Genomic DNA, 10,739 nt, shown 5'->3' with positions numbered 1-10,739 from the left:
TTCTAGAAAAGCGGCCCGTTTCAGAAGATTGCCCTGGTGTTTCAGCTGCTTTGTACATGTGCCTTGCTGCGAACTGGTCTCCAGACGGTGTGGATCCAGGGTGCATCGTCTCAGCCCTGGAGGATTCATGGATGGCACTACATCACACGTACTAGTCGACTAAATGACTAAGTAGGAAGGTACGTATGTAATGCTCGGTATCTCCGAACCTCACACAGCCAGTCGACCAAACCCGTGGACGTTGGGAATAATCAATAATAATCACCGAAAGCCATGTCTTCTCCTAGTTTCGTATCGCGTCGTGTCTAGACTCGATATATGACACCCTGCAGCCCTAGAATCAGATTTATTGGAACGATTCTACCTAGGTAGCCTTAGCGTTCTATCGAATCAGCGCTAAGTGCACACCTACCTTCCCAGTCTGGATTCTAGTGAGAGCAAGCCACTAGTTCCCAGTGGTTGACTTGGTTCGTTCCTCGCATCGAGTCTCTACCTTGCATGTTGTCTCACGTGGTTGTGTTACTGTCCCTTATAGGGTGCGCTAAAAACTACGCTGATGTTATTATGACAAATGTCTGGCTTTAGGGATATGATTGGCAAAGTTATTTGAGTGAGATATTGATTCCATCCTACTGTTTCATTATAAATTTCAGTCTGACCTACGTTGCATGGCAACTTTTTTTTTTCTGTAATACCTTTAGGTCGGCCTACCTACCCTTTGCTTATGGCGTGGTTCTGCACAGGCTGATTCACCTATGAACAGGTGACAGGAAAATAAAAATAAAATATATAATCATCCGATGTCTTAGTCCTGGAAAGTTCAATTCAATGTTGGAGGTGATCACCTTCTGTGACTAATGCGCCGATAACCTTAACATCATCTCCAATATCCTAAATAGATTTAGTCAGGGCCAATGTGCGAAGTTCCCAAACCTAGCAAAATTTTCACGAAAACAGTGGGAAATTGGTAGATTTCAGAAAAGAATATGACTCCTAGCTTAGGGGAATGAAGATAAGGCGATATGTCAATGTAGGAAAGAGATGTGGAAGACGATGGGTATTAGCCAATGACGGCAAATGATGCTGTGAAACGAGGACTCAGCCAGAGTTGACAAGCATGCCAGTGGCCAGGACAACATCACCATCAATTGAAACTGAGGCAGGGGGGGGGGGGGGGGGGTACAGAGAAAGAGAGAGAGAGAGGTGGGGGTTGGAAAGGGTGCACTCCACGACTATCATTATATGTTAATTTCTTATGTATGGGCTGGGATGGGTTTGGATTTATGGGGCTACGGGTTACAGGAATGGGCTGATTCCGCACTCTTTACGATCGGCATCTGTATACTCTGGGAGTCATCCCACTCGGCGTTTGGCTTCGAGTTCTTGCTTCAGTTGGATGAAGCGCCTGCATAGTCATACGCAACTAGTTAGACTGCAACAGGTTAATTGAACTTTGATTGATTGATTGATTGATAATGTAGGAAAGGTCTGTTGAAAGGGCCACGTCGAAGTACATGGACACAATGTGAGATAGATTGAATATTGGAAGAAGCAAGCTATGAGACTATTGAAAATCTAAGACTGAAAATATCGCGCGCTATGGCTTGTTCGAAGATTCCGTGTACCAACTAGTAAAATGATTCTATGATAGGGTACCGGAACGCAACAATATGGAAACATCTCGAGTTACACGCCTATCAAACCATAATTAGGAATATCACTTAGCTTGTGTCTCATGTATCTTTTGTACAACTTCATAAAACGGTACATAAACACAGCACAGTCAACCTCTTGGTTTTCTTCCCCCTTAAATTAGTTAGAGAGGATATAGAAAGACATATACAGTGTGGATGATGTCTTAATTTCTTAGTGTGGTCGGTTGTATCTTGTACTTCAGTGCCCTCTGATATAGAAGATCCGTCTTGGCCGCCTGTCTATCTCTTCTCTCACATTTCCATAAATTGAGAAAAGTCGAAGAAATCACAGCCTGTTAGTATCCTGATCATAGATTTTATGGGGAACCTTCCCTATGTGGATAGCTAGGGAAGTTCTAAGGAGCAAGCAAAAAGTCCGGTTCCATTGAAAATAATGAGAGGCTAACAATATCAATAATAGAGCCAGTAAAGCCTTGTCAAGCGATGCAGTAATCCCAGGATCCACAAAGACAGTCCGTCAAGCCATACGTGAAGCATGAGACAGGATCATCTTCCATGGAGGCATGATTTGAGGTGTGGCGGGAAGTATACGGTGAGACCATCATGGCCTTCTTCATCATGAATGCTAACAGATCAACAACTCCGTCAAGTTGTGCTGTGTCTAGAATAATGCGGCTCAATTTTCATTAAATTAGCCAGCTGCATAAAGTTATTACCCTGTTAGCATTCACAAAGAAGGCTACGATGTGGGATGTCTTTGCAATGTCAGGCAGTAATTCTCAAGTGACAGACAATCCCCGTTTGAAGTTATGGTGACCTTCGAGAAGAACAACTCAGACTACCATCTTACCCAATCCCTTTCGTCTCCCCAACATCCACTCAGTTCCTCTCTTCAATATCGTCCTTGTTTTTCTTCATCACCACCCTTCTCCAGTTATATGTCAGTTTCTAATATCTCAATCCTGCTCCTCCGCCAGCCACTGACCCCATAGTATTCAGCGTCACCCTCAGTGGCATCTCAGCTCAGCGGTCCCGCGCAGTACTGTCTGCCTTGGACACCACTGTCACCCATAGGTGAGTCACCTAGCATCGCCTTTGTCTGTGTTGATTGCCTTCCACTGACTCTGTGTTATTATCTAGCCCGTCACATCCATACATCCCAAATATCACAATGAGTTTCTTTAAATCCCGGAAAAAGCGCACGGCTGCTTCTCCGGAATCGGATACTCCCCCCGCAAAGAAGGTGAGAGTAGTAACCTAGAAGATATATTGAAACCGCGTTCTGACATTTTATCATTATTTACAGATTCAAATGGCCCTCCCGCCACTACCCACGCCACTATAATCTGCACGAAGCACAAAGCCCACCAAATTCCGCCCCGTTAGACTCAATGGAACTGATTGGGTGAAGTTAGATGACCACGAGGCTCAGCTAGCTAGGTGTGGAAGACGATGGGTATTAGCCAATGACGACAGATGATGCTGTGAAACGAGAAACTCAGCCAGAGTCGACCAACATGCCAATCAACTGGCCAAGGCAACGTCACCATCAAATGAAACTGAGGCAGGAGGGGGTTTACAGAGAGAGAAGTGAGAGAGAAGTGAGAGAGAAGTGAGAGAGAAGTGAGAGAGAAGTGAGAGAATTGAGAGATGGAAGGTGGAGGGTGCACTCCATGCAGTCATTATATGTTATTTCTTATGTATGTGTTAGGGGGATTTGCGGGTTTTACGGGTTACAGGAATGGGCTGATTCCGCATTCTTTTACGAATTAGCATCTGTATACTCTCTGGAAGCACTATATGTGGTTCCAGCTCGGCGTTTGGCTTCGAGTTCTTGCTTCAGTTGGATGAAGCGCCTGCATAGTCATACGCAACTAGTTAGACTGCAACAGGTTAATTGAACTTTGGTTAATTGAACTTTGATTGATTGATTGATTGATTGAGGCTCAGCTAGTGGCATATCTTGGATTTCAGAATACCTCAGACCTCCGGGCATTCGCCATCTCCTGGCCAAGCTTGCTTGCTGAAAAGTCCTTCGCACGCCGGTGTGTGTCCCCCCTACTTTCCTCGCTTCTACCAATCTTCTATGTTTATAAAGCGCGCTAATTAAATGCGCTTTACCTTAATCCTCCTACTCTCTATATAGACAAAGCGTATTTAAAGCCTAAATAACTTTATCATATAGAATCTAGGCCGCTTTAACCTCAATTTCATCCTTATCAACCTCCAGAAGGAACTTACTAAGTAAAATATGATCAATTATACCTAAATCATCGTCTATAATCTTATCAATTAGGTTATAGGAATATGGCTTTCGGCGAGTTTAACCTAATAGGTTAGGGCTTTTTCGAAGATCTAGCCACTTAGCAATTCGGGAGCGTTTAGTATTAGGTTGATGCTTTAAGAGGTCGGCGTTAAGGTGATTATATCGGGAGGAAAGGATCTTAGATATTATAGAGGGAGATAGGCGATGATTATAGGCTTCGTAAAACTATTGATTGAGCTGTTTACTAGAGAGCTAAGGGTTGCTTCGGCGGTACTCTTGTAGTACTACTTTCTAGGAGGCAAGGATTAATCGGCGAGGTATTTTGATTGGTTAAAAATGATGTCATAAAACCTCGTTTTAACGAATTTAGTATGGGAGGAATAGTGAATTAACGTATTTCACCACCGAGTGGCCACCTAAAAAGCTAGAAACATATACACCTCAATCACTAAGCCGTATATACTCCTAAAAGCCCGTAAAGAGGCTATATCACTTAAAAATCATTCAACTATTAGGAAATTCCTATATAGAGTACCGTTGTTAAGATATAATGTTGTAAAATATCGCATTTACCATGGTGTTTTGGAGTGGCCACTCGGTAGTAGGTGGCCACTCGGTAGTGAAATGCGTTAACGAAGTTCGTAGTAAGGAGGGAATTTCGTTATTACTATGGCGGATTAATTGGTGGGCCAGTATTACTTCGTTAAAACTGGGTATTCGTTATAACCGGGTTCGTTATAACTAGGTTTTACTGTAGTTGGGGACCTAGTATGAAGCGTAGAGGTAGACCTTGACATTTCCCATGGGACTACAAACAATCCAAATAGGGGCGAAACTCGTGACTTGTATAATTGTATAGTTTTATGCTAATTTTCTAGGTATTTTATTTACAACGAATTTATATATAAATATATAGAGATAGGTTATAAACCTCCACAATTTACATACTAGCTAAATTACTAGATATATTAAACAAGAATATAAGAAAAGAGAAATATAGCTTTAATATAATATCAATTACATATAAAATAAAATAAGAATAAGATATTTCTATTTACATTTATAGTTATCCTATAATATATATATACTCCCCTCTACCACAAATATATATTTTCAATAGTCCACACTGTTAGGTTATAGAGGGCGGAACCTAAAACCTAATAGGTTGGGTTTTAGGTTGGAGGTTCCGACCTAAAATGGGTTCTACCGAAGTCTAGCTATAGGCATAATATGGTTGAAGATAAGTACTAACAAAACAAGTATAAATAACGATATATTATTATGATAACTCAGCATTTTATACATCCGTTTTAGGTTAGTTATGCTAGCGTGGGATTTTTTTTTAGTCCCATGGGCTGCACCAAGGCTGGGTGCCCGGCCCATGGGATCTATGGGCATGTACGGTGGGCCGAAGATTGTAGGGTGCCCATGGGAAATGTCAAGGTCTACGTAGAGGCTACGGGTTCAAATCCTGTCACCGGCACAATTCCCACTTTTGAGACACCTACCGAAGAAAGCCTATGCCTTGGTTGACTTGACTAGGACCTGGATGGTAGATCCTTAGCGGGGGTAGCTTGCTGTGAACGCAATGAAAGGCGGGAGCCCTAGCATAGCACTCTATGTACTAGTGACAACTCGGGTCACTATACGTGGAATTCCCTATGTGGTGGGCTGTTCTAGGGGTTAACAGCATGGGTATTTGACATGCCAACATGGACGATCTGAGTTATAGGGGGCGCCTTATGTCACAGCGAATTCAAAACACACATCATGTAACAAATTGGGGCACCTAGTCGCTTTAAAGCACTAAGCAGGGCCTAGCCAGTCATTACATTGGGAACGGCGTTAGGATAGGTTCTCCGGCGCACCGACCTATATAGCTACATCACGCACTAGATGCAGGCTGCAACAGGTATAAGAACTTCAATCAATCAATCAATCAATCAATCAATCAAAATCAATCAATCAAAATCAATCAATCAAAATCAATCAATCAATCAAAATCAATCAAGTCCTTCGCACCAGCGGCCAAAAACATAAAGGAGATTTCCCCATTCACTCTCCTAGACAATCCAGGATTAAGAAGCCAAATTGTGGCTGTGACCTCATCTCCTGAGTTGACATGGACATGGCACTCAAGCGATTCTCCAAACCACCGAACCAACCAGAGAAAGAAAATTGTGGCTTGGAGTATCTGGAATATAGTCTCAAACGTCAAACAATACAAAAATCTGAGTGTTACAGAGAATCTGTCACGAACTCAAACCGAACAGGCGGAGTTTTTGAACCGGCACGCATCCAACAAACAGGGCATTTCCTTATCCTTCCCAGAGAGTATGGGCCATTTCCCGTGCCCCGAGCTTGGCCCATTGGCCGACAAAGGGGAGAATGAGCTCGAAAGTTATAACCGTTGCTGGGAACTACTACGATACGTCGCTAGTGGCTTTTATAGAGCAAACTGGAGGAACCAGTTTGCGACTACCGAAGCTGTTCAAAACGGTAGCACCGTGAATAACTCCCATGCCCCATCATGGATGCAGACAGCGACATAGGAGGTGATTCCTGACCTATGAAGTGAAGTGAAGTGAAAAGTGAAGTGAAGTGAAAAGTGAAGTGAAAAGTGAAGTGAAAAGTGAAGTGAAGTGAAAAGTGAAGTGAAAATTGAAAAGTGAAGTGAAAAGTGAAGTGAAAAGTGAAGTGAAGTGAAAAGTGAAGTGAAGTGAAAAGTGAAGTGAAAAGTGAAGTGAAAAGTGAAGTGAAAAGTGAAGTGAAAAGTGAAGTGAACTGAGCTGAACTAAACTAAACTAAAGTGAAGTGAAGTGAAGTGAAGTAAGCTGAGCTGAAGTGAAGTGAAGTAAAGTAAAGTAAAGTGAAGTGAAGTGAAGTAAAGTGAAGTGAAGTGAAGTAAAGTAAAGTGAAGTGAAGTGAAGTAAAGTAAAGTAAAAATAAAGTAAAGTAAAAATAAAGTAAAATAAAAATGAAGTGAAGTGAAGTAAAGTAAAGTAAAGTGAAGTGAAGTGAAGTAAAGTAAAGTAAAATAAAGTAAAAGTGAAGTAAAGTGAAGTGAAGTGAAGTGAGCTGAGCTGAGCTGAACTGAGCTGAACTGAACTGAACTGAACTGAACTGAACTGAACTGAACTGAACTGAACTGAACTGAATTGACGAAATTAAACTCCTTCCAGATATTTCCTTTGTGGTTCTTCTCAGCCGACGGTTCTGGACCTGTGGAAGTCTCCTAATGATGCATTTGTTGTTTTTTGGTTTCGGAGTTCACGATGGCAAGGTATGTTATTGGATCAACTGGATCACTGTCGTCCTCATAGAGGGAGTACATCGAATCCTTGGTGTCAAAGGGCTCCATGCGAACCTCTAGAACGAAGTTCGAATTACCAGAACTCTCGAAGACAGCACGCAGTGTTGTCCAATCTCGGAGGAGCCCATTAGCGTGTTCATCACGATTGGTATCTTCGCAATGATACATCATGCAAAGGCTTTGCAAGTCCAGACCGAGTGCCTGGCAGTTTAGTGAACGCCAGATATTATCACGAATCTGGGCGCCAGTGGCAAGTAGTCGCGGATCCCAAGGGAAAATGAATTTTGACCCCGGTGTCACGTGCCGGGTCTATCAATAAAGAAAGAGAGAGAGGGAGAGAGCAGGTGACGGATCTCTGGTGTTTAAATAGTAGAGCATCCCACGTAGCAAACAAACTAACAATTAAGCTCTCTCCCTCGATCGGGACTAGTAGCAATCTGCATTGCCATAGAATCTCTCGAGATTAATGTAAGGAGGCATTTTGCACGGTTTTCGATGTTGGGGATACGAAGAAACTGATGATTTGTGGGGCGGGATAGCTTCAATTTTGAGGAATATAGATATTTCAAAATCTCTTACACGAAGTGTGCTTTTTTTACCGCCTTTATATATACCTAAAAAGACACCTAAAAAGATACCTAAAATGATACCTAAAATGATACCTTAAAAGATACCTAAAAAGATACCTAAAAAGACACCTAAAAAGATACCTAAAAAGATACCTAAAAAGACACCTAAAAAGATACCTAAAAAGACACCTAAAAAGATACCTAAAAAGATACCTAAAAAGATACCTAAAAAGATACCTAAAATGATACCTAAAATGATACCTAAAATGATACCTAAAAAGATACCTAAAATGATACCTAAAATGATACCTAAAAAGATACCTAAAAAGACGAACAAAGTTTGAGTATTGGGAATTGTCGAAGATCTTTTTGATGCCTTTCCAGTCCTGGCCGAGACAGTCCATGTGTCCGGACTCGTGCTCAGCTGCATGATCATATCTTATCAACATGGCATGCAGGTCGAGACCCAACTCCTGGCAGTTTAGAGACCGCTGGATGCTGTCTCTGAACTGCTCGCTCCATGGGAGCACTCAAGAGTCCCATAGTAGTCTGAATTCGGAAGGCGGAAGCTCGACTTCCCGGTCCAAGGCTTTCTGGATAGCAGCTTCGGTCTCCATGTTGCTCGCAATATGTATTCCCCTAACCAATTTCACTTCGACGTTAATCAGTGCAAGTTTGTCGCTTGCAAAGGCCTTCTTGATGCTTGAAAGGCCAGAGACTACTTTCTGGGCAGAGCTCTGCATCCAAGATGATGCATGCGCCTCGCTCACGACAGTTCCATTCTCTACAGCATGCAGTGTAGCAAATCTGGTCTTCCAATTGGATCGATAGAAGCCACTTCTTAGATACTTGACTAACTCCCAACACCGATTATATAGCTCAAGCTGGCCCTCACCTTTGTTGGTCAAGGGACCAATCTCGGGAACTGGAAACGAGATGGCAATGTTCGTCTTGTTGTTCTTATGGCATTCGATGAAATCCTACTGTTCTTGGCTGACTTCTCAAGGTTTTCCTCGTCGGTGGCGTTTTCGTATCATTTGACGGTTTACACCAGCATGTACAGAGACCACGCTGTAATATTCTTCCTTTGAGACGATTGTCGTTGTTTCGTGACGCTCTCCCCCAATGCCCAGGCTGTTTCTGGGTCTGTGGAGACAATAGATATGCCCTGTAGAGTTCCAGTCTTGTTCAACAAGGTGAATGGGCCAGGCCGCGACAAGTTCTTGGAGATAGGAAGGATTTCTCAGCAAGAATGACAGGCCAAGAGATGGCAAACGCGCAAAGATCGGAAGTATTTTTAAACCCCAAATAAGCGGCCATCTGTGACTTGTGGTCTTCTAAGCTGACCCACTTTCCTCGACCGATTTTAACTGGGAGGAAATCGGCAGACTTGGTCGCACGCGCAGCTTTAAGGTGTTTGCGGGCCGCTCGTACCTGTGAGTTGTGATATGATTGTTAGTACACGCTCTCAGTCTGTCTTTAACTCATTGCTCTTACCTTCTTTGTGGACGGCGCTCCCGTTTTGTGGAAGCAGCAGGGCGCTTTCCACGGGCTTTGTTAGAACTCATCTTCGAACCTGGTTTGTGGACGGTGCTAAACTTGAAAGAGATACCTGGGATGAGAAGGAAGAAAGAAGGAAGAAAGAAGGAGAAAGTAAGAAAGTAAGAGGAGACAGGTATTTGCACCGTAGTAGCTTAAGGGTCGGTAACAATTTTGACAAAGGGGGAAGGCACGATGTGACAATGGGTCCACTATAACCACGCCTAGGGCCTCCACATCGGCATCTCTGGCCGCAGCAGAAGCAACCTGAAGTGGTGTAAAGTGCTGATACGTAATGCAAGTAGGTTTTACGCGATTCCTTGCTAGGATTCTATAAAAGTGCAATAGGACGTACCTCGACAGTCGGATGGGACCGCTTAAGCTCGTTCAGCGTCTCCGGCTTCAGCAGAGCTTCATTTCTCTCCTTTATATCTTTCTTTGTCACTACTACTCTTAGGTAGGTATCAATAACTCTCGATTCAACAAAAAAAGTAAAATGGGGTTTGTGCATGCCATAATGAGTATTCGCTAGTAGTCGACTCAACTACTAATCAAAATGTTCACCTCGACGCTAACGGACTGCGGCAGGAGGACAGATCCAAGTGCTCAATAGATGCCTCCGATAAATCTGAGTAGGTAATCATTAGTGGCTAATAACTCGCGCTAAGTGCATATTGGGTGTGGTACTCTAGGGATCGCGTGGTTTCATTGATAGTCTACAATAGAAGCAGAACTTCCTACGCTAAAGGAGGGTATATCGATATATACGAAGCTTTGGCACGTCGTTATTAATAGGTGCTAGATGAAATAGGAGGTTCCTTGAGACTGAGTTAATCCAAAATAGGTTCTAACAGTAGTAATACCGGAAGTAGCCAAGGCAATAAGTAATTAAACCCCTGTCGTCGACGTCAAATTTCTTGGGAGCTAATATATAACCCTGGCACATCCCTTCATCTCCGAGGTCGAAAACTTCCCAAAACCAGCCCATAGATAAAATTCATATCCAATTCATATCTAAATTAATTTCATCAATGCCGGATCCAACGAATAAAACACAAGTACTATGTCGACATGCAAGATCCTTCGTGGCTGGTAACATTCTGAACATTCCTAAAGCGCGCAGGACCACACCCATCATCCCCTTCCCATCCAGCCATCATACTTAGGTCACTCCGGACTTACCTTTTCAATGGCTAGAGGCCTTCTATCCGATCATGTGTAATGCATACATTCCACGAAAAAATCCAAGCTCGATATTATGCAGAACATATGTGCTCTCGCCCTTTCTAACAGCCCACGTCTGGAATGAAGCCATCGTGAGAAAAGATCCCGATCCTCCCGATTTCCAGGATGCTATGTATATGAGGGTGAGAACCGCAGATTCGGGTTCTTCTCAT

The 10,739-nt window shown here is 43.0% G+C and overlaps 2 protein-coding genes across 2 annotated transcripts; both read right to left on the bottom strand.

Moving 5' to 3' along the window:
• Positions 1–7,156: 7,156 nt before the first annotated feature.
• N7537_004575 (uncharacterized protein) lies at positions 7,157–8,325 on the bottom strand (the record flags this gene model as incomplete). Its single annotated transcript, XM_056895632.1, is given in 3 exon segments — positions 7,157–7,543; positions 8,139–8,276; positions 8,293–8,325. 3 exon segments carry the CDS (start codon positions 8,323–8,325, stop codon positions 7,157–7,159), a joined length of 558 nt encoding a protein of 185 aa, XP_056755380.1.
• Positions 8,326–8,333: 8 nt separating this feature from the next.
• N7537_004574 (uncharacterized protein) lies at positions 8,334–9,371 on the bottom strand (the record flags this gene model as incomplete). The annotated part of the gene is made up of 4 exons (XM_056895631.1): positions 8,334–8,783; positions 8,853–9,123; positions 9,151–9,237; positions 9,301–9,371. 4 exons carry the CDS (start codon positions 9,369–9,371, stop codon positions 8,334–8,336), a joined length of 879 nt encoding a protein of 292 aa, XP_056755379.1.
• Between the last annotated feature and the right edge of the window lie 1,368 nt (positions 9,372–10,739).

The sequence above is a fragment of the Penicillium hordei genome (assembly GCF_028827395.1).
Source record: "Penicillium hordei strain IBT 12815 chromosome Unknown utg000002l_segment0_segment0, whole genome shotgun sequence".
Lineage (NCBI taxonomy): Eukaryota > Fungi > Ascomycota > Eurotiomycetes > Eurotiales > Aspergillaceae > Penicillium > Penicillium hordei.
This window is presented reverse-complemented; position numbering and strand designations above follow the sequence as displayed.